This window comes from Chaetura pelagica, unplaced genomic scaffold (genome assembly GCF_000747805.2).
Source record: "Chaetura pelagica isolate M959 unplaced genomic scaffold, ChaPel_1.0 scaffold159, whole genome shotgun sequence".
In the NCBI taxonomy this organism is placed as follows: domain Eukaryota; kingdom Metazoa; phylum Chordata; class Aves; order Apodiformes; family Apodidae; genus Chaetura; species Chaetura pelagica.
In genome coordinates this window covers 2,295,576-2,318,854 of record NW_009954555.1, presented here as the reverse complement: position 1 = coordinate 2,318,854, position 23,279 = coordinate 2,295,576, and the positions used below count along the sequence as shown (strand labels likewise).

General features: G+C 46.3%; 3 protein-coding genes across 3 annotated transcripts in view; 1 reads left to right on the top strand and 2 right to left on the bottom strand.

Annotated features, from left to right (window-relative positions):
- CA6 (carbonic anhydrase VI) overlaps nt 1–4,310 on the top strand; it is a 10,489-nt gene extending 6,179 nt beyond the window's left edge. Inside the window, exons 4-9 of the mRNA XM_010005251.1 lie at nt 89–184; nt 522–588; nt 1,146–1,303; nt 2,440–2,563; nt 3,057–3,155; nt 3,661–4,310. Of these exons, the coding sequence (XP_010003553.1) occupies nt 89–184; nt 522–588; nt 1,146–1,303; nt 2,440–2,563; nt 3,057–3,155; nt 3,661–4,310 (1,194 nt within the window). The remainder of the gene's footprint in view (nt 1–88; nt 185–521; nt 589–1,145; nt 1,304–2,439; nt 2,564–3,056; nt 3,156–3,660) is intronic.
- Nucleotides 4,311–6,248: 1,938 nt separating this feature from the next.
- On the bottom strand, nt 6,249–15,577 carry SLC2A5 (solute carrier family 2 (facilitated glucose/fructose transporter), member 5). Its single transcript, XM_010005250.1, has 12 exons — nt 15,521–15,577; nt 13,822–13,920; nt 13,228–13,388; nt 12,595–12,719; nt 10,474–10,626; nt 10,265–10,390; nt 9,796–9,983; nt 9,292–9,402; nt 8,699–8,800; nt 8,237–8,312; nt 7,174–7,301; nt 6,249–6,458 (listed from the first exon to the last, which is right to left on the bottom strand). Exons 1-12 carry the CDS (start codon nt 15,575–15,577, stop codon nt 6,249–6,251), a joined length of 1,536 nt encoding a protein of 511 aa, XP_010003552.1.
- A 6,594-nt stretch (nt 15,578–22,171) lies between these two features.
- Nucleotides 22,172–23,279, bottom strand: part of GPR157 (G protein-coupled receptor 157) — an 8,908-nt gene continuing 7,800 nt past the window's right edge. The window contains 2 exon segments of the mRNA XM_010005156.1: nt 22,172–22,387; nt 22,905–23,099. Of these exon segments, the coding sequence (XP_010003458.1) occupies nt 22,172–22,387; nt 22,905–23,099 (411 nt within the window).

Below are 23,279 nucleotides of genomic sequence, written 5' to 3'. Positions count from 1 at the left end.
CCCCCTTCAGTCTGGATTAGGTCCTTTAAAGCCTGGGGAAAGCCATTTATCACTTCTTGCTAAATGACCCCATCTCTCTTTTTGACAGCTGCACATTGTCCACTACAACGCAGCTGACTACTCAAGCTTTGAAGAAGCCAAAGACAAACCCAATGGATTGGCTGTGCTTGCCTTCCTGTATGTGGTAGGTTTGGCACCCAGGCCTCTCTGTGATCCCTGTTAATACTATAATCCCTGCTGTTCCTCAAGGCTTTACTTTAATTTTCCAATTGAAACACTTAATTTTGTGTGGATTTAGAAGCAGCAAAAAAAGATCCTTATAATTCACTATTCCACCCAAGATCCCTGTGTACATACCTTATCATGCCTAGGATTGTCCAGCCTATCAAGAGATCTGAGATATTCTTTGTCCTTTTTGTCTCTGAATTCCTCAGTTATTCCCCCAAGCTGATCAGTAGTATAGAAGGACAGGCCACAGGCAGGTCACTAACCTTGTGTTCTAACTTCTGTGCTGTGTTTAGGATGGGCACTTCGAGAATACCTACTACAGTGAATTCATTTCCAAACTGGCAAAAATCAGGTTTGCAGGTAAGTCCTGGAAATACCTTTCTCCATCCTTGATAGTCTCCAAGCTTGTATATGTGTATTGAGGTTGGGGACAGACATCTGCATCCTCAGCCATGCAGGATGTCTCCATCCTCAGCCTTCAGGCCAAACTTTCCCACACAGCTCTAACAGCAGCCCCACCCAGCAGGGTGGTGTGGAAGATGCTCAAAGCAGCAATAAAGATACTCCTGATGGTCTATGCAGCACACTGCAGCACCAACAAATCACCTCCTAGTCTTGCAGTCTGTAGGCCCCAAGAGCAGGTGCTCTGCTGCACTAACACTCTGCTTTCTGGGAGGACTAACAGCCGCTGGCTGAGCACAGAAGTGCAGTTGCCCATCACCTCCAAGACCCCAGGGACATCCGAATGACAAACTGTAGATCCACTGAAAAGACCATTCACTTCCCTCCACCTATGCTTCCCAAAGGTTTAATATACCAGTGCTCTGGGCAAAGTGATCTACCAGTTCTAACACTGCATTCACCTTTCTCTTTGTTCCCCATTAATTATTAATATTACCTCTCTGCTTTCTTCTGAGGTCAATCAACAAAGCTCATTTCCTTGGATGTCCAAGCCATGCTGCCAGAAAACCTCTCCCACTTCTACAGGTACCAGGGCTCACTAACAACCCCACCTTGCTCTGAGAGTGTGATCTGGACCATCTTTCATTCTCCAATTGTCTTGTCACACACACAGGTAAATGGCAGCTTTTTACCAGACAGAGCAACTTCTCTTTCCTCCATGCTTCACGTTTCCACCCAAGTTCCTTTTCTGTCCTCCAGTGATTTTGGGCCCAGCCTGACAGAGGAGGTAACAGGACATTTTGGATAGATTCCCAAGCCACTGGAAAGACAGGTGGCTGTAATGACACCGTGATGCTCCATCCCAGCAAGGGTCAGTTTCTGTACAGCAGCACTTGACCTGAGGTCTGGTGAGCAATAACAAAGCTCTCTGCTTAGTTGAGCTCAACCATACTGATGTGCTAAAGAGACCAGTCAGAATCAACGAGGCAAAAACTACTGCAGGAGAGTCCATAAAACAAACCCCCATAAGAGCCATTAATAACAGTACAATAATTATAGAACAATTGGCACATTTTTAGAAGAATATTTTGGGTGTGTTTTTTTCTCTTGTCTGTGCTTACATTGTGTGGCAAAGGGGATCATTGTGAGTTTTTTTGTGTGACAGGAGAGGGCTTGTCCAGTCTCTGGCAGAGGCATTAGAGGACCTTGCTGAGGGCACAGGAGCACAGGACAGAAACCCCACTTGTTCCAGCAGTTCAAAGTCATCACATGGCAGGATCCCCTTTTCCCCCTTCTGTCTGCCTTGTCAGGACAAAGGTTCTAGAAGGGGGAAAAATTAACAGAAATAAAATAAGTTTACTGCGAAGTCTTGGAGAGTGGTTCACCTGCCTTAATGAAAAAGGAGCAGTAGAAACATTTTCTTCCAGGAGAAGAATAATATAAAGTGGATTTTGTGGTAGTGGAGAATGTGTTCTCATTTGAAAAAGAAATAGTTTTTCCTCTAGGAAGGAGGCTAGTAAGCACTTGTGAGGAAGCAGTAAGATACAGAAGAGCAGCAAAATCTCCACCCATGCATAACTATCAGACAGGTGTTCAAATTTCCTTCAGGCAAAATATATTTATCATGAATTAGCTGATAAGAGCTCTCATGTTCTGTTCCCTTCCCTTACTAATTACTCAGCAAGAGACCCGGTGGGCTCCTCCATTACAAATTGCCAGCTTTAATCCTGAGCTGCAGGATCTGCACTGCACTTCCAGGCAAAACTGTTGTCCCTGTTGCCCTCCATCACAAACCTGCTTTGCTCCCAGATCAGCCTGCTGGAGAACACCTTGCTGGACGGGCAGAACAGGACCCTGCGCAACGACTACCGGCACGCCCAGCCCCTCAACGGGAGGGTGGTGGAATCCTCCTTCCAAGCCAAACCCACCCCAGGTAAAGGCAGTCAGGACTCAGGCTTACCCCCAGGAGGAGCAAGAAAACTAAGTGGAAGGAGTTAAGTTGCAAATTGCTTATGTTAGGCATGGTGGAGATCACCTTTCCTAGGAGTAGCAGTGTCCCTGCACACCAGAGGGAGGTGGCCCATGTGCCTCTTTGCCCACTGCCAACACATCTTGCTTTAACACCGCAGTGGTGGCTGTGGGTTGCATGCCAGTCCCTTGTTTGGACTGCAGTCATGTCACACAGATCTCTCAAGATCAGTGGTGCTCCATGGGACCACCAAGAATGCAAGGTTCAGATCTGTTTGCATCCATGTGGGTGAAGTGCACTAATCATTGCAGAAACAACTCTGGCACAGCTGGCTACAGAGATGAGATGCTGATTTTAAAACAAAGGTATCCCCCAAACATTCTACAAACTAGAAAGCAGAAAATCTATCATGTGCAAGTTCTGCCCTTTTGTAAATGCAGCTGTCTGATTGCTCTAGAACAATGCTATCCAGAAGAATTCAGCATCAGACTGGAACAAATCCAGATGCAGCTCCAAGACATGAAGAGAGAGTTGCTGAATGGAGTGAGCCACATAGGTAAGAAACACACATCTATTCTTCAATTCAGCTTACCTTCCAAGGTTGAAGAGCCCATGTCCTGCTGTCCTTTATGGCCTAAATCATTAACAGGCTTGGTACCAATATGTGCAGATAGAATTTTGTCCCATGTCTATATCTACCAGTGGAAATTCTTCAACTACAGCATCATAAAAGCTAGCCCTAATCTAGCTACTCTCACAGCAAGTGCAGCATTCTCCTACAACATATAAACACCTTTTTACAAACACTGAGAGATTTAAGTTCACAGCTTCCCTAGGTTAAATAATAATTGCCTCTATTTACACAAGTTAAGACAAGAGGAAGAGGGGGAAAAGTGTTTTCCTAAAGAGACAGGTGAAGGAGCTAAGCTTTTCATCATCTCAAGCCCTTTCCCTGTTTGTCCCCTGCCAGGAACTGCAGCTCCAAACAGCTAAGGCTGCCACAGCCCTGCCAGTTCCTATGGGTGTACTCTTCAGGATTTGGGCTGAATTTTTAAGCACAGCAGGAAATGTAACAGCTGGCTTTTTGGTTATTTCAGGCATGACATCCAGCACTTTTCCCGCCTTCTACTTCCCTGTGGAAAACATTGAGAGTTTTGTGAATGTTCATCCCCTCCATGGTATGTCTCTCCAAGCCTTCACTTTATGCTTCTGGACAAAGGCCCAGAGTGTTGGCAGTCAGACCGTTCTTTCCTACTCCACACAGGAGAGGGATAATGAGCTAGTGCTGACCGTGGGCTCAGATGTGGGATTGTGGATAGGAGGCCATTTCATCAGCTTCCCCCTGTATCACATGGCACAAGGTTGGCTTCATTACTGCATGGCATGGGCCTCCCAGTCTGGAATGGCAAATTTATGGCTCAATGGAGCAGCTGGTAAAGCAAAGAGTATCCAGAAGGGGTATGTGAGCCAGGCTGGAGGGACACTTGTCCTTGGAAAAGATAGAGACACTCTTCTTGGGACGTTCTCCAATGGTTTTGCAGGGAGGATGACTCAGGTGAACCTGTGGAGCCACGTTCTCAGTCCTGAAGACATCCGGGCACTTGCACTGTGCAAGCCAGGACAACTGAAGGGAGATATCATATCATGGGGAGAAACATCCATGACCCTTTTGGGAGGGGTGGTTCTGGAGTGTGACACCAGCTGTCAGTGATCCCCACCTTATTTTTGGGGGTTTTAAAATTAATTTTTAAAAATATTTTTTAGGAAAGTAGGATCCAAACTGCTTGCTGGGAAAGCAGAAAGAAACTTGGATTATTTGTTTATTCCTTCTGCTTTGTACAGGCTCACTGTGCATCTGCCACTGCTCTATGTTGTTTGTTCAAGTAGGTACATGGGAGAAAAGCCTTCATCCTTGGGAGAGAGGTAAAGAACAGAGCAGAACCTGGCACAGTCCAACATCTTGGATTGGCACATCCCTCCCAAGAGTTTGACTTAAGTCCCTACACACAAACTTCCTACATGTTAAAGAGCTCTCACATTCTTCACTGAGTCTCAGCTCTTCACCATCACCCCCTGGCATGTGTCCTCCCTCCCAGTTTCTCACCAGTAATCACCACCCTTCCCCTGCAGGCCTATCACACAGCAAAGGACAGGTAAAGCCCTTGCAGGACAGTGTGGCCTTATGCCATCACTGTGATTTGATCAGTGCCACTTGGGCATGGGAACAGCTGCTTTTCCAACATGTAGACATCACAAGTTTCAGGGCAGGTAGAAAACTCACAAGGTTCCAGTAAATCAGGTGAAAGAATATCTCCATCAACAACACAAAATCCATTGCAGGCTGTTCAACATTTCTGCTTTTTTCAGAAGAGGGCAGCAGCCCCACATAACTATTAACGAAATTGCCTTTCCCCATGTTAAAATATGCCATAATTAACCCCCAAACCTCTTAAACTAATAAATACTTTAAGAAATACTCAATTTTTATCAGTGTGCACTTTACTTTCTTCTGTCAGCACTAGTCCCTCAGACTCAGAGCTCTTCCAAACCAATTTAGCCATCAGTTTGAACTTTGCCCTTAGGGGACACAACCAGAAACCAGCAGAAGGACCAACCTCTAAACCATATGAAGTTTTTTTCAACTGATTTCCAGTACCTGGGAGCTGAGTTATTTCAAAAACTGAGACTAAGCAACTCAAAGTGAGAAGCTGAAGACAAATTTGGACACGTTTGCAAACACAGGCTCCAACTTGTAGCCCACTGCACAGAAATCAACCTGAATTCGACTCCTGGGAAGCAGCAGGGAGGTTCTTGCTGAGTTCAGTGCCATTGTATCTGGGAGACAAATGAGCTCCAACTGGTTCACGAGAGTTATGAGAGGGATTAAGAGAGGGACTGTTGCTCTTTGGCAACTGAGGTGTAAACACTAGGGAGTGAAATGAGCTAAAGAGCTCAAAGACTAGAGTGCCACTGGAGCACACGGATATAAATTGGCTGTGAATAAACATCAGCCAGATGATGACTCCTAACCTCAAAAATGAGGCTTCAGGACTCAACAGCAACAGCTGAGGACTAGTTTTGATTTGAAGGGGACAGCTGAGTGAACAGAGTGGGGTGAGATCACAGTGATATGTATTCCAGTTTAGTGGTCCTTTGAAGCACACAAAAGAAGGACAAGAGTTGACAGGATAAATGCCATTATCAGCCCATCTAACCAAGTACCTCAGAACAACCTCAGCACCAAGGCTTGGCACCACCCAGGCTGAACAAGATACAAGAATGACAGTTCCTCAGAGGAATATAGTGCACTTCTTGTACATGATTGACCTAAACCTCAGGACATAGGTTACTTGATCACAGAAACTAAGCTGGCTGAGAACATTGCCTTTTCCTTGTGACCAGTACCACAAATGGGCAGTTTGCTTTGGCAGTGGCTATGCCATGAAGCAGAATGGTCCTGCAAATTACAAAGAGAACACCCTCAAGAAAATGGCTTATTTGGAAACTCCTGCTGTGGGAGATTTTCAGAAGGTCTGAATGAAGATCAGTATCAATATCAGTGTTGATATATCTCCAGATGAACACATCCTGAAAAATGTCTGGGCCAGGTCAAATTCTGGGCTGGCTCACAATCACTGCTGGAGGTTTTTTAATACCCTGCCTGCCCACCAGGGGTAGTGCTGAAATCCTTAAGTTCATCTTTGTCTTCCTGAATCTCCACCTTGTTCCTCTTGGCCATGATCTTGTTGATTTCCATGAAGGTTTTGTTCTTTGTCTCAGGTACAATAATGAAGATGTAAATTATGGTGGCGAGGCAGATGGCACAGAAGATGAGGAAGCTGTAGGGCCCCAGTCCAGCCTAGGTCAAGGAAAGGATACAGAGAAGGGATGAGAGGAGTACTCCAGTTGGGCACAACACATGACTGGGACATGCTGGACCCTGACATAGCTATGAAAAAACAAAAAGCAGGCACAGTGATGTGCACTTGTTTGAAGCTCAACAACTAGAAGCTAGGGGTGGTTCTAGATTCTGTCTTCTCATACCACTACCATGGATTTATTTGAAACCATCATGGATTTCCAGGAAAAGGAGGGTGAGGATCTGTTACATAAATCAAACTAAACCCAGAAGCTCCCTTTGCACAGGTTAAAATCAGCAACTGTAGCAATTTTTAGGTGGCTGCTGCTTGAGGATCAGTTTGAAATGATGGCTCAGAGATCAAAAGCTAAAATTGGCTCCCTGAGACACACCTCACATTCCCAATGTAACATGGAGAATTTGCAGTCCTTTCCATGCTCCTGAATTCAGGATCAGGCATTCACCTGGAAAAATAACTGCTGTTGTTTAAATACATACCCAGGAACTGAGTGCAACATCAGTGTAAGACTCAAATGTGATTAAAAACACTGATTGACATCAGGTTCTTGCCCTTAATATATAATCCTGCACACAGGTGCTGGGAACCAACCTGGGCATGTACAGCTCTGAGGATCAAAAAGGCTCTCTAAGAAGAGAGGGATGAAGATACTAATTTTAAGCTGAAGTCTTGCCCTGTCCTGTGGTTCCATCTTACCTCCATGTAGAGGAACACAAGCCCCACGGTGAAGTTGCAGAGCCAGTGCACAGAGCCACCCACCATGAAGGCTGCAGGCCGGGATGACTGCAGGAACATCTCAGTGATCATCACGAAGGGAATTGGACCTGGAAGGCAGTTGCATGTTTGGAAATGCCAAAGGCAATTCTCCCACTCTGAATTCCTAGATTTCACTGTTGATTGCTGTGGCCAGCAATGGTTTCTAACCTACTATTGTTTAGAAACACTCAAGAAATAAGGGATAAAAAACCACAAACCAATAAACCACAAAACAGGGCAACTAAATTAATTTCTTATGCTCACAGGCAGGAATCAACCTCTTCCCTGCTATGGCAGCACACTAACCATGAAACCAACTCTAGCACAAATTGTAAAAATAAGATTGACAAACAAAGTCTCTCCAGAAAGCACCCTATGAGTAACAACTAAGCCATCACTTCTTGAAAAAATCCAAAAACCTAAAAAAACCAAAAAAAAACCCCACAACAAAACAATGGAGAAACACCTCAATACATGCAGGTGTTGGAAAAATGATGGGTGGAACAAGGGTCTGGCTGGGCTTTCAAAACTGAACAGACAACTCTGCCGTGCTGAGAAGCTGAGCCAAGACAAAGCCTTTCCAATATCCACATCCATCTGCGTATCTTCATTCTGCAAAGTCATCTGCAGGGCCAGATGTGTCATTTGAGTTCCTTCTAATTTGATTTGTTGCCCGCAGACAACGGCATGAAACCTATCTGTCCAGTTGATAGGGCTCATTATCTCAGCACAGTTTTGCTCCACATCTTTCTGGGTGAATTCTCAGGCACAAGCCCAATTTTGCCCTTGCTTTACCCCTTTAAAGACAGATGTTCTCCAGTCTCATAGACACAGCCAACAAATCACTGAAATAGAAAAGTCCAGCTGACAATTAACAAGGTGAATGGCCACACAGAGAAGAAATTCAACCTCCTTGGACTAGCTCTACAAAGCTTTTGATTTGGAATTTGATGTAACACTTGGCTTTCCCCAGCCTGTGGAGGCTGGATGAGGCTGTACTTACTGGCTCCTATGGCATGTCCAATGATGTAGACAATGACACACACTATGCTGAGGTAGGACATCCATGAGACAGTGTTCTGTGAAGAATTAAATTATGCATTAGATGTGGTTTCTACCTGAACATCAACACATTCAAAGCACTATTTGTAGTAAGTTTTGAAGGTCTTCTAAATCTAGTGTCACCCTACAGCGCCAGAAATGTCCATACTGAGCCACAAAAATCATAGCCTGGGTGTGATCCTTGCTTCCAACAAGTGGATGCACATGAACATAATGGGAGTAGGATTGAGGCAAACAGGATCATGGCTTTTCCTGGGTTTACTTTAGGTAAATATACAAGTACAGAGACTTTTCATGCTGCCTCCTCCCCCTCCAGAGTGTAGAGGAAACTCCAAAATATACCAATGGTCTGGAAGGTCCAAGAACTCATGAGCAGGATCACCTGAGCTGTTCAGCAACTCACCTGGAGATTAAGGGCCAAAGTTAACACTGCACAGGAGAGACAGCACAACCCAAAGCCAGCAAGGAGAAGGATTCTCCTCCCCAGGGATTCCACAATGAAAACCTGAAAGAGGCAGAAGAGAATCAGAGACCAGACACCTGGGGCACAGCACTTCTTACTGCAACAACATTTATTAAGGTAGCCTCTGTCTTTTAAGAAATTCAGTGAAATTTTCACAATCTACTGATAGATCATGGGCATGATATCACCCAGGAACAGCAAAAAGATGGATGTGTCAATAACACAGAGAACAGGCAGGCTGTCCTTCCAGACCCAGTCCCAGTAAGAGCTGGCTAGAAGTCCTGCATGGTCACACAGGACAGCAAAAGGAGGGTGTATCAGCCTGGAGACCAGAGATTGAAAACTTGCAAGACGTGAGAAATGAACAAGATTAATCGCTGTGGTGAACAGAGCTGCCTCCAACCAAGGAACACTGCAGGGCATCTATCTGCAAAGCAGCTCCCATATGAGTAAGTGACATAACCTAGTATAAACAGTGGTAGAGAAGGGAGAGGGGACAAGCTGGACCTCAAAGAGCCCTGACAGAAACTTACAGCAAGCAAAGTCATGACGACGTTGATGGCACCTATGGACACGGTGACATACTGAACATTTTTGTTGTCCACACCTGCTGACTGGAAGATTCTGTCTGCATAGTAGAAGACCTGCAGCAAAACCACAGCTGTGTTGACATGTAGCCAAAGGCAGAACACAGGAATCCCATTTTGGCTGCTTTTGGATCCTGGAAGTGGTGCACAGAAGCCTGAGAAACAAATTCTTCCTGTTTGGCAATGTTGGTGTTTGGATCCAGGCACAAGCACCTTATTCTAAAACATCCTCAGCAGGACACTGACTCTACACCATGCCTGTGTGTGTACTGATTTGGTGCTGGCCACCACAGTGTGACACAGAACCAGTGTCCCTGAGGAAGGGGCACTGCTGTGACCCAGGTTCTGTGACAGGCTCCTGTGTCAGCACTGCCCCACATCATCCACTCAGAAGTCCTATCCCTGTATTTCTCCCCCCAATGGGCTTTCCCACACACCTTCCCCACTCACCGCATTAACCCCAGAGAGCTGCTGGCCCATCATCATGACAATGATAGAGATGAGTTGCCACCTCAGGCCTCTGAAGGTGCACAGGCTGAGCACAGAGAACTGTCCTTCCTCCTTTTCTGACTCATCTTCTCGGCGCATTTCCTCTATCTCATCATACACATCATCACAGCCCCTCAGCCTCTGCAGAGCTAGTTGGGAGAGGAAGGTGAGTTATGGGCCCCAGAGAGCAAGCCTACAGTGAGCTCTCCTGCTTCAAATCAAGACAGAACAAAATGGGCAGCAGTGCTTCCATAATGGGAAATCAGGGATTCACATATGCAGAGAATGGAGCAATGTTGCAGGAATTCCATCTACCAGCAACACCTCAATGAAGAATTTCACACCCACTTGCTGCACTGTGGCTGCTGTCATGTCCCACAGTCAGGTCATCCCATTCCACCTTCCCTTTCGTTAAAGGCTGGTACTGTACCTTGTCGTGCCTGCTCTTCATTGCCCTTTTGTATCAGCAGATATCTGGGACTCTCGGGGAAAAAAGGCAATATAAGGAGCTGAAGAAGTGATGGGATCCCAGTGAGCCCCAGCAGCACAGGCCAGCCTGCAACAAGTGAGACAAGATGACAAATGTGACAAATCATTCCCCTGTGTAGCCCACAGAAAAGTCCCAAGCTGAGGCTTTACCTTCAGCATTCCCAAGGATGCTGTTGAGACCAAGGATCTGAGCTGAAAGGATCCCAACGGTGATGAAGAGCTGGGGTATTACCCCAATAGCACCTCTCAGATTTTTGGGGGACAGTTCTCCAAGGAACATGGGAACCACATTGGAAGCCAGACCTAGGAGTTAGAGAACAATGTTAGACATACAGCCGCCTGACATCAGCATACTTGCCATCTTTTCCCCATGAGAGACCAAAGTGATCCCTGCTGGACCACAGCACATATGGAAACCTCACCCTCAAGCCCTTCCGCTCATCTTCTGGCCAGTGAATAAGCTGTGTATGTTTTCCTCACTCTTCATGTGGTTCACTCAATACATGGAAAGATACAAAATCCATCACTGCATATGGTGCCCTCAGAAACTCTGACATTGGAGTGCAACCTGCCCATCTTCTGGGACTTTTGAGAGTCTAGCTCATTAACTGCTCAGCAGCAAAGCATTTTAGGAGCCCAAGAAAACTAGCAGAAGCCTGTTTTACCTACAGAGCTGGCAAGTGATTTGGAGGCACTCAACAATCATCTTCCTAAAAGCAGCTTTCTCCCAGCAAGATATGCCAAGTACTTCAACTTGGTACATGCAAGGAAAAAATGTGTGCTAGGCCACATTTCGAAACAGACTGAAAGTGTAAAGGAGAAATTTCTACTTCCCCTAAAACAAGAAAAGAAATCAGTATCCAAACAAGCTAATGTGAGGGTGAAGGATGTGACATCTTGCCAGCTTTAAAAAATTCACTACTCTGTTTTGTAGGGAGCTCTGCTAACTTGGGATCTTTTCTAGGTAGCATGCTGGAGTAGGTATTTCTGCTCTACTAGGACACTAGGGATGTGAGTTATTTTGAGGAACACTGTGTAGTCACCCTCAGTAACCCCAGGAAGCTGCCAGTTCCTGTGCTTTTGCTGTAAATCCTGGCATGCAAAACCCAAACTCCTGGAGTCAAATGACCAAAAGACTCTTATATTTCTAAAGCTCCTAGCCTTCAGGAACTTTGAGTTACAAAGGTGATCAGGCTATCTGAAAGCCAAAAGGCACGGAAGCAAGTATGATAGTAACTAGAAAGGATTAGAAAACAGCTCCTGGGGTGTAGTGTTTCAAGTTCACAACTATAACCAGCCTTTTAACTGTCCAGATTAAACAATGCTTGCAGTGCCTTTTGGGCTACTGCATCCAAGTGACAGGAGCTTTAACTGCTCAGGCCCTGTCACAGCAAGGCTGCCAGCACCAGAGCCACCCTCTGCCAGGCAGGGTGACACCCGGTAGTACCACAGCCCAGAGAAAGCAGGCAGGGTCCAGCACCTTCCCTTCCCAGATACCACATCCACAGTCCAAGTGAGGTCAAGCTGGGAAAGGCAAGTCAGGACAGCCTGTCCAGATTCTTCTAGCAGTTATAAATAACTGAAAACAGGGATCACACTTAACAAGTCCCTTAGTATTTATTCAGTGATCTAATGCTAAAAGCAGCTGACAGGCTCAGGGGAGTGAAAGCCAAAACAAAACCACTGGACCAGATACATTTCCTGCCTTGGCTTCCCCATTGTAACTGCTGCACATCACAGATCTTGTTGTTTTACTATGTCAGTTTTTTGTATTCTGATTTTGTCTTTACAGGGTATCCAAACTCACTAATAAACCGTGGAGCAACTGAGCCTGAAAGCTGTTAGGACACTTAGCAGCCTGGCTCTGCACAAGCTCAGTGCAGTTTGGCAGGGAGCACCCAGGCTGCTGTAGCTCCAAGACCCTTCTCCTTGGCTTCCCATTATCTTTGCAGTAAATCCAGTGGCTCTGAACCCTTCGCTCTCCCATTTAATGCTTCTTTTCCCCTGCAGGAATAACAATCAATCCCAGGACTGGATATCTGGCATTGTCTCCTCTGTGCATCTTAAATCCCAGTCTCCCTGCCATTGTTTACTCAAGATCTTTAGTACTTCTGCAATATGCAGGTGGCAGCAGTCATTCAGGCAAGTACAGCAGTGTTATGCAGATGTACAGCTCAGAGGTGCTACCTGTGAAACCGTCTGTTGTGAGAATAAAACAAACTTGACATAGCCAAGTATATATTTATTGCTCTCCCTTTACCATCCACTTACCAGCATATATTCCCATGATAATACGTGAAAGGATGATTACTTCATATGTTTTTGCTAGCTCTGAGGTTCCCATAAGGATTGCAGAAACGATGGAGAAGAGGTTATTTATCAGCAAAGTGCCTTTTCTGCAAAGTATTAGAGAAGGAGACAGATTCAGTTTATTTTTTCTAAGACCACAACAGCAGATAGATCCCCTCTGTGCTACACTGTCCAAACTCCAATGAATCTCCATTCCAAAGACTCAAAGAGAAAAATGGCAATTGTCCCATTTTTCCTGCAGGGAACAGAGGCTTCAAGAAAGAACTGAAGTTTCTCCAGAAACCTGAGCAGCAGAAGCTGGGCCTGACCTCAGGTCTCAGCCCAGGACTTTGATCTTTGCTCTGTACCTGGCTCAGTGCCCAGCACATACAGCCCTGGACTGTACTGAAACTGTTCAAGTTCCTCCACACATGGGAGACAACTCGTATTGCTGAGATCAGCACCTAATCCCCAGCCTGTCTGTCTTACAACCAAGGTGTGTGTGACATGGTCGTGGTCGTGATGGCCTGGGCAAGCTGGAGTGACCGGTGAGGCAAGTCTTATCTTGACCCACCAAACTGCTGGGAACCAACCTTACACACCACTGTCACGTACCGGCCACAGTTGTTGACCAGAGGCCACACCATGAGGGACCCAAAAAAGCCACCCAAAGGGAACATGGACACGGTGAGAGACCAGAGCAGTGTCTGGAAGCCACTGTCCATGGGCACTCCATTCCTGTCGAAGTAGGTTTGGTTGTAGAAGTCCTGCATGTACTGGAATGAAGTACAGAGCACGTTTAGCACAGTGAGTAACATGTCCATGCTGTAAAAGCCAGTTAACAAGTGCCATAAAGCTTTAAACAAATGTCTTGATAAAAACAAATGCAAGAGTGGGGCGAACCCTGGACTAGATAACTGTTGCCACAAGCTTTCCTGTCTTAGAGCATTTGCCTAGTTTCCAGAAGGGAAGGCATTTCTTGTGCCTGGTCTCTCCTAGGCACAATGTCTGAACAGTTTTGTTACACACCTTAACAGCCCATCTCCCTTCTCCTCTCCTGAAGAACCACTTCTCACCAGCTGTCTGGTGATTTAAAGCACGAAGTACAAGCATCTGCCCACAAACACCCATAATCAACTGGTAGGCTGCTGCCTTGTTTTGTTTGTAAAGCTACTCCCTGGTCATGGTCCACTCTACAGTCCGACCTACCGGGGCTGGAGAGTTGATGACAGACACATTGTAGCCATACTGAAAAGAAGATCCAAAGGCAGAGATCAGCGCCACCAGCGCCAGCGTGATGGTCATTTTCTGCAGAGGGGAAAGAAAAACCACACACACACACCACCTTAGAAGCAGGTTTGGCTTTTAGGCATAAGTGGCATTCAGTAAACAGAAATAACATACACCAAGAGTTGCCTTCTGTGTTTTTCACTTCACATCACTATATAAAACAAGCCCAACAGGCTGATTTCATTATAACTCGTTTTGTTCCACTTGATTTGCACATAATCATTACAGTAATTCATTCTACTCCTTCCTGGTATTGATGGATCATTTGGATGATGAATAATTTAAGTTACCATTTTTAAAACACCACCCCACAGGGAAAACAGTTGTGTGCAGTTATTCTTTTTCCAACATGCACATTGTTCAGTGCAATAACACAGGGCACTGGCACAGGAAAGCTTTAAGAAGAACAGATTTTGTATGAAGTGGCAAAATCCCTTTCCCATTCATTTGTTCTGCTCCCACATTTCAGGATCAAGCTGTTTATGGACCTAATTCAATTGCCATTGAAGCCAATTAGAACTTTTCCAAGTAGCTCAGCGAGGGCTTGGTTGTGGGGTCTAAGAGCAGCACTTTGCAGTGAAGCAGAAGGGTAGAATTGCCATCTGGAGCAGGATTAAACAGCAACCCTGTTGGTGGGTACACAGGCCTCAGGGTTCCAAGCAACTTGCTTTGCAAAGCAATGTAATTGCTATTGAGTCCTCAGGCTGGCCCTGTGTTCCCTCAGCTGCTTTTCTGGTTGGTTTTTTTTTTATAACTCACTAATATAATTAATTGAAAAGTAACTTCATTGATGTTGTGACATTCAGATGCATGTAATTTTATGTCACCATCATTCATCTTAAAGTCTGCAAGGTTTTATATCTCAACACAGGTCCCACATAAAGGAGCTCTCATCTCCCTAATAGGACATTTGTCTGAGGAGCTGCTGGTACTCCTTATATTAGTTATACTCCTCAGGAGATCTAGCAGCTCACCTCCAAATATTTGCAGAGTTTAAGGCACTGCAGGAGATCAAAATTCAAGTTGATGTCTGAGTAAGGATCACAAGGAAGCTGAGGTTTCCCACCACATTTTCTCAGAGTAAACTGTTGACATTCTCACATTGGTGATGAAAAGCAGGCTGTCTTGCTCTCATTAGACAAACCCCAGGAGCTCAAAAGAGCCACTGGTGTTAATTATTCACATTCAGCACTTCTAGGGAAACCTCTGGCATATATGGAGCATTGCATTGTGCAATATTCTGCAAAAATGCTGCTGTGAAAGCCAGCCCCCATCCAGAAGCATCTGCAGCCTAAAACTGATTAGAAAGTAGGAAAGAGAAAACAAGCAGAGAATGGGAAAGTCAAACAGAAGTTACATGGTAGATCAGCTGCAGGCAAAGACAGAAAATCATGAGACTCAATGCAACATTACACTGCAGACAAACAGAAATGGAATTCAAGAACATATATGTGTCTCTTCTTTCCCTGTGGGATCAGCTGTGGCTATGTTAGCCCTAAAGATCTTCATGATCTTCCTCCATGTGTAGCTGCAGATCTCAAACAGCTTGTCCTGTATCTCTGCAGATTGGTTGGAAGTTGGAATCTCAGGTTGGAGGTACAGAGCCTGGAGTACTCACCCCCTTTGAACCACCGCCATGGTCAGAGCTCTCCTGCTTCCCTCCTTTCAACGTCATTTTGCTGTTTGAATTGCAGATGCTGAGTCCGAGCTTTTATAGCCCAGTCAGAGGAGGCAGGGATGGAAACGCCCTACGCAGAAAAACTCCTCTGGGACTTTTCAGGAAACATCCAATCAATGACGGGCTCTACCAGCCGGAGTAAGTTGTTGTTTTATAATTCTCTTGCTCAGCGTGACTGCCTCGTGTCTTCTCTTTCTCTTCCTTGTTCAAGTCTGTCACTGCTGGGTCAGATGTTCTTTTGCCAAATGCTGATTCAAAATAGAGGCGCTGCCTAGCTACGGGGGAAACGGCTCCTCTGGCTGCAGCTGATGCTGTCACAGAGCTGGCAGGATGCTTTCGCGACTCCCCCCGCTCCCTAGATTTGGAAAGGGTTTTTTAAATGAACCCTGCAAACACGTGGCGAACGCCTCCCACAGAGGAACAGCCGCTGCGGGGCCGTACTTGGGAGCGGAGCTGAGAATTCCGACCTCACGCCGCCCATAAACTGTTACTGACCGAAACCAACATTCACTTTACGAATAAACCGGTTTATTAAAGAACGGTTACACTAAGTAATGCAAAAAGTACTGTCCTTAAGACGTTCTCTCCGACAGAGGGTTGCGGATCAAAGGAGGAGGGCAAGACCGACAAAATTCCTCCTTAAAAGAGGTCGCGCTGTGTGTGCAAGTATGGGGGGTGGGGGAGGTTGTGCGATTTCGTTACCCCCCCGCGGCGAGGCGGTTCCCTGCAGCTGCTGGTCAGGGGGGGCTGCAGCCCCCGGAGGCTCCTTCCCCAGCTTCCTCTCCATGGCAGGATCTTTGCTCTCATTTGTCCTTGAGCTGCAGAGCTGGGTTTGATCCGTTAGCTGGGTAGAATCAGCTGAAGGTCTTTGCTGTCTTAAAAGGCATATTATTTAAACTTATGGGGGGTAAAAAAAAAAAAAGAACTGTTTCCCACACTGTCCAACTAGAAGGGCTGGATTTATTCTAAGAGCTGCTAAATGAGCTGGTTCCCCCCAGCTACCTGTATAGTAACAAGGTAAGGCTGAAGCAATAGAGCTGCTGCTCCTTCTTGCTGGGGCAGCTGGAGAGGCTGTGCTCCATGGAAAACAGCATCCATGGGTGCAGCTTTGAGGGGTTTGCTACAGGCCACAGTGATAAAATTCAACTGCATTAACCTTTCTGCAGCCACAAACTGGGTGGGCTGGAATACTGCTGCATGTCCTAACCTTGCACAGACCAAGTTGAAGACACTTTTGCAGTTCAAAGGGAACAGGTTCATCCTCTTGATTTATGTTTCTCATTGCACACAGAACAGGCTGTTTTTCTACCAAAGCACATTAGTCCCTTTCCCTCCACAAGCAGGGTATGCCACGTGTTGCTGGCTTAGTATTGACTTCCTGTGTTAAGAGTCTACTTTGAACAGCACAGGACTTGGTTAATAGTCGACTACAATTCCTAGATTTTATCAGAGAATTGCAAAGTTCACAGATACCTCCAGCAGCCAGAGAAATTGGAACCATGCTATTGGTCCACCTGTCTTCAGCAGCCAGCCTGAAAACATGCATCCTCTGGAGTGACACGAGTTGCTCATGTGTCTTGCACGCATTCTTTGACTGCTTGCAGCCTCCTTTCCTCCAGGTGAAAGCATCCTGCTCTAAGAACAGAAAGGGGAACAGAGCCCTGTTGTTTTCAGGGTAGTGAAATGTAGTCCCCTACCTTCTTGGACTTTCAAAGTAATTGCAGGGATGTAACTTCAAGTGCTCAGATCCTGTTGGACCCGGGCAAAGAACAGAGCCAGTACCAGGTGAAAAGAGCCAGTTTTATAGGCGTTTTACAAGCACATTTTCAATTTCAGATAGGGCACATATTAAGCTTCTTACATCTGCTCTTCACCCCAAAGTGCATTTACCTGAAGACATGAACTCAGCTCGGGATTCTCTACACTTGTCCACCACATGGTAAGAGCTCCTATGCATGTGTACAGGGAACTCTTCACACTCAGCCCAGTTATACTCAAAGCTGGATCTGATGAAATCCTGTTGTCTTTGGCAAAAGTAATTAAAATGAGAGGTTTCATTTCCAGATGAATAAATCTACTGGAGAATATGAGCAGTGAGCTACAGAAAAGTGAGGGTTAGATTAGGAGCTGGCAGGCAGCCACACTGCAGCATGCTGATTGCAATCCCTGCAGGAAGGGGACTCCCTGGGAGACATCCCACAGTAGATTGTCCAAAAAAGGGACATTTGCAGCCTTTTCACCTACATTTTGGAGAGTAATTGCACATTTGGTCAAGGTTAAGTCAGTATCATGTCCATTACTGAGCAGTAACTGGGGCCTCAAGGTGAAACAATGATTTATGTAGCAAATGATTTGCCTGCAAATAAGTCATATATAGATACTGCTGTATCAGCTGCATAAATGGCTTCCAGCCAATTAAGCAACAGGTAGATATGGCAGTCTGAGCCCCTAGCAATAGGAAGGGTGTTGCTGGATAAATAAGCACACCCTGCAGATAAATGACAGCAGACATGAGGCTCTGGAGCCAAAAGGTAAAGGAGAGCCCATTTTCACTGCACAAAGGAAGTGCTAGGCATTGCCAGCCTTCTTCCTTTTACATTGCTGCCCTCAAAGACCATCTCTGAAGAGCCTCAGCCACATAGATGCATCCCCAAAACAAAGGAGCAGATAGATATGTAAACTTAGCACTTTATAACCTGAGAAGTTGGTCTGGGCACTATCTGGTCCTTTCTCTCTTGGAAGAGTTGTGTGACCTTGAGGAGGTTTCAGAAACTGTTGGATTGCTTGGATATTAAATCTCCATCTGCACTTTGTTCAGCAGAAGCACCTGGCTGTCCAAAATACCCACACTGCCCTCTTGGACCATGGTGGGTTCATTTTTCTATCCAGGTCTGTGCCAGCCAAGACCTGTCTATTGCTGCCAACTCTGCAAGGATTTCTGCAGTTCCCTGTAGGGCTGCATAGACTGCAGGACAGGTGGAATTAAATGCAGCACAGCAGACATGGGCACTGCAACACTCAACTGTCAGCCTGCCCATGCCTCAGTTGGTTTTTTCCCATTAAATTACTTGAATTTTCTCTAGTTGGACAAGGCCTAGGATGGCCCCAGCTCTCTCCAGCACTAGTCTCACCTACCTTGCAGCCCAATCTCATCTGGAAAAAGTCCAATTTGTAATCTCATGATTACATATCATCTGTAATCTCACGTAGTTGAGAGCCACAGTCCATAAGGTCAACAAGATCCACAAATTCATTTCTCAGAAGCCTATTCACAGCTTGTAGCAATAGGCCAGCAAGAATGAACTTGCTGGTGAACAGGTTGCTCAAACTGATGAAATGTTTCTCACTCTATCCATATAGAAAATACAGCAAAAGGAATATTATCTACAAACAGGTGGTAAAGATTTTTTTTTTTTTCCTGTACATGCCTTAAGTCTTTAAGGCAGATACAAAAGAATCCTGGAGGAAGATCTTGCTACAATTTCTCACCCAAATTATCCAAGGTGCTGAGCCCCATCACAACATGCTTGAACAACACATTGGCAAAGGAACAAAACTTTATTTTGTAAAAGTTGGAGAAAATGTTTTTTTTAAAAAAAGTGAGGAGCTGTAAATAAGGTAAAACACCATCTCCAAATAGCAAACAAAACCCATCCCCTCCCCAGCTCTGATATGACACTCCCAAAGCCAGAACAGCCTGTAGCCTGGGCTGCAGCTGAGGACACCTGGAGCTCAGAGCAGATGCCAGGCACTGTGGTACTGCTGGGGAGGGCTGTCCATCCAGATATCCCTGAGCACCAAGGGAGCCTGCAGAGTTCAGATTTCCCCAGGACAGTAAACATGCTGCCAGCACAGCCCCTGATGATGATAACCACCAAGGAGGAGAAATAAACCATCAAGAGGAACCATCCATCACCACCACCACACAAGCATGTTTGCACACTATTGTCCATATTCAAGTGAAAAACAGGAGCAAGGCTGGAGCTCCGTGGAAGACCTCACACACTAGGACTGAAATCCCTGCCCAGAACAGTCCTATTCAGCAGTTACTCAAGTTTTCCTATCACCATGATCCTTGTTCACCCCAAAACTCTGAACACATTCACCTCGTCAGACAGAAAAGCAAAACCCCAAACAATATTTAAGATTCGAAGTGGAGGGCAAGGGGAAGGAGGGAAGAAAATCAGGAACCTGGAGTACAGCCAAACAGTATCTTCTGGAGGATCCTGAGCAAAGTTTAAGACCAAAGCAACTGGTATCTGAACGCTGAGAAGAAGCAGGACCTCTTCTGTTCACTCAGCCACTCCAGTGGTGCTTTTCCGCAGGCTTTAGCTCCCTCTGTGGGACTCTGGGCTGATCCTGCACCTGCTCAAAACAAAGCACATTTAAAATCCAGGACTGCTTCATCTTCCTTCACCTACTGTGCACAGGTTTGCCCTGAGCCAGGACAACAGACTTGCTGCAGCTCAAGGCTGCAGCAGATGAAATGAGGCATGATGGACCCTCAAGTCCACCCAGGTGCCCCAACCTCAGGCACTTTCAGAAACATCTGAGTTAAAACTCTCCAATCCACACCTGAAAGAGTTCAGTGTCATCTTCAGAGATAGATGCTGTAAGGAGAGTTGCACTCCAGCATCACTCCAGAGCCTGAGGAGACCTGCCAGGAGCAGCCAAGCACTGCTGCACAGCACCACCCCTGTCATCCTGGTCTATATTTAGGCTGCAGTCAAGCTTCAGTGTTAGGAACTACAGACACTTCTAGAGGTCCTCCCTTGACCATTTTTCTCTGTCCTTGCCTGCATGAAGATGGCCAAAGACCACCAAAGACTTGTATTGGCCCAGGTGCTATTGCCAAGAGCTGGGCTTAGCAAATCAGCATGTTTCCCTGAACCCCTGGGAGCTGGAAATGGGATTCTGTTGAGCTGCACATTCCTCCACAAGCATTCCTCAGAGCTGTTATGGAAAAAGGCAAACTGAGAATGAGTCTATTTTGATTAAGTTATGTTGTTGGTTTTTTTTGCGGTGGCTCTCTTTTCTGTTTGTGGTTTTTTGTTTTCCCTTGAGCCAAGTTGATGACAATCTCCTCTCTCTCTGATGCTGGCTCAAAATAATTGAACACAGCACAATTCTAAGTCTCAAAATTTAAGATTTACCCTTCTGCAAGAGGGTTTAAGCACTGCTCCCCTTCCCAAGTCATGTGGGATTAACATGAGGTTGAACTACCAAGGTTGCTACTTAGCTTTTAGGAGTTTGTAAAAGCCTTTTGACAGAAGGCAAAGCCTCCTGAAGTCACCTATGCCAGAGATAAGATGTCTTCAACTCAGGAAATAACAGGACTCACCTCTGCCTCCAAGTCCCATGAGAACACAGTATCATTTACCTGTTCTGTGTGTTGTTAAAGTGACTGAACTAACAAGAGCAGCTGTAGGACAGCTGGGTGCCTCGAGCAGTGGGAGCCTGACAGCTGCCCTCTCTCCCCAGGCAATTTATGAGGCTCCTGCTCTTCTTGCAAAAACTTGTTATATAACAACAAGAATTGTAAATGGATTTTAATTTTTTTTTTTTCCCAGACTCTGTGGTCTCGGAGGACAAGAAGCAGATGTAAGAGGTCTACTCTCCCATACCCAACACAGCTTCATCTCCAGGATGATCAGCCCCTGCTGTGCCCATGGCCCAGTCAGGTTTGCTTCCCCTCAGACTCAGCCCTTTTTACTGAGTCCCACCTGCAGGTTAAGTACAACAGTAGGAGGTTTTCACACTGTTTCTGAAGAGACTGCAATCCCCAGCACATCAGGGTTTACATTTACCTAAGCAATCAGGACAGCTGCTCTAGGTTTTTACCTCCTGCAGCTGCACTCCTACTGAACAGAGTGCTAACAGTATCTGCTCCACAGGGAAGAGCCCGAGCCCCAAGTGCTGTTAAATGGATTAAGTCTGACACCCCTGCATGTTCTGCAGCTGTCCCTCATGAGGTCAAGCCCAAGCAGACAAGATGCCCACACAAGTAGATCAATGCAAGGGCATCAGTGCCGAGTCTTATGCCTTAAATGACAGAGCATCTGCCAAGATTTTGTTCCTACATATTTTCTATGTAAGCTTGAATGAATCACTTAATTCTGACTTTTTTTTGCATGAGCAGGGTTTGCATTACCTCATGAGAAATAACTTGGGGCACTACATACATCTGAACTCTGCAGTACTGGACACATGTGCATGGTATTTCACACCAGAAGAGGCCACTAATTCCTGTACTTCAGTTTTCTCTGCTGTCCTGTCCTTGTGGGCAGACAGCTCTGCAGTCTGGTTCCTCATTTCACAGGCTTGAATAAGACACTGCCTCAGCTGACAGGGAAGGGGAGAGTGGCTCAGTTCTATAAATGGTTTCACCCCAAAGGGGCATGATGGGGAGCTGCTCTAGAGTCAGACAGGGAACTGCCACAATGGCAGCAGAATCCTACCTCTGTCATCTGCCTCCTGAGAGCTGCTCCCCACCCCTCCCATCGTGAAGCTGTGCCCAGGCAGGAGGAAAGACTCGCAGTAGATCTTTACCAAGAGAGAAGGAATCCCCACTGAGATGTAGGCAGCCCAGGCTCAGGTAGTGGGAAGCAGGGGTTTTGTCTGCTCAGGGCCTGGCATGTCCTTGTGGGGCTCTGGGTGCTGCGAGGAGCTGTTTGATCTTCTCCAAGGCCAATCCAACTCATCGTAGTGGCAACAGCAGATGGAGGAGAACAGCCGAGCCCGGACCGCCCGTGTGCACAGCACAAACATGATACAGTTGGCACCTCCTTGGAACGTGTTACCAATTCCCTGCAAGGACAAGAGAGGAATTATCCAGTGCCCTTCCTACAGGAACCCACCGGAGAAGAGGTAGCACCATGTCACACCAGCACTGCCCAGCTGACAGTCTGCAGCTCCCACCAACGTGAGAAAAAGATTCAGAAACTTCAACCCTGTCCGCTAATGCGGCCCCACGGCTGTTCTGGACTGTCCTTTTTACAGCCTGGTCGAGGGGAGGAGCAGGCTGAGCCCTGCTGAAGGGCCGGCACCCAACATCTCTGCTCTGAGCCTGCTTTTCCTACCCACAGCCAGCACTGCCCAGAGTTCCCCTTGCAGTTATTTTCTGTAGCCACTAGATGCTGCTGAAATAGCTGCTGCTGAGCAGCCCAGGCCGGGCTTGCCAGCGGGGAGCACATGTCCTTGCAACACGCGGGGCTCTTTACAGCACATGCTGCATCCTGCCACCAAAAAGAATGATATTAAGAGCAACAAAGCCTTATCTCCCTCCCCTATCCTCCTCCTAATGCACTTCCTGGCAAATACTTACATGCAGGACAACCAGGACTGAATTCTGCACTGCAGGGGAGTTACAGAGGGTCAGAATGAATCGCACGGTGCTCCAGATGCGGAGGATGATGAAGATGACAGGGATGAGAATCAACTTCTTGTCTGCTATGGAAGTCCGGGGCTGAAATGCAGGTGGTCTTGAGAGAATGGGGCGATACTCGGAGAGAGCTGCATGCTTCCAGGGATGGGGGGAGGGAGACAAAAACAGGAACAAAAAGCTACACACTTTGGACATTCAGCTCCAGGAATTCTTTCTGAAGCAAATTACACCTTTACCTTGTGAGAAGCTAAAGGGGACACAGTTATGAGCCTCAGTCTTCAGCCACATTCTGCCCTTGCTAATGCAAACATTCCT

Bases quoted from the DNA above. Each gene is read 5' to 3' on its own strand.
- SLC2A5 (XM_010005250.1), bottom strand. From the start codon at position 15,577: ATGACGTTGAAAGGAGGGAAGCAGGAGAGCTCTGACCATGGCGGTGGT. The intron at 10,391-10,473 runs GTAAAGCCTCAG...CACTTGTTGCAG, and splicing joins CATCCTTGGGAATGCTGAAG to GCTGGCCTGTGCTGCTGGGG. The intron at 7,302-8,236 runs GTAAGTACAGCC...ACTGCCTTCCAG, and splicing joins TGGACATGCCATAGGAGCCA to GTCCAATTCCCTTCGTGATG.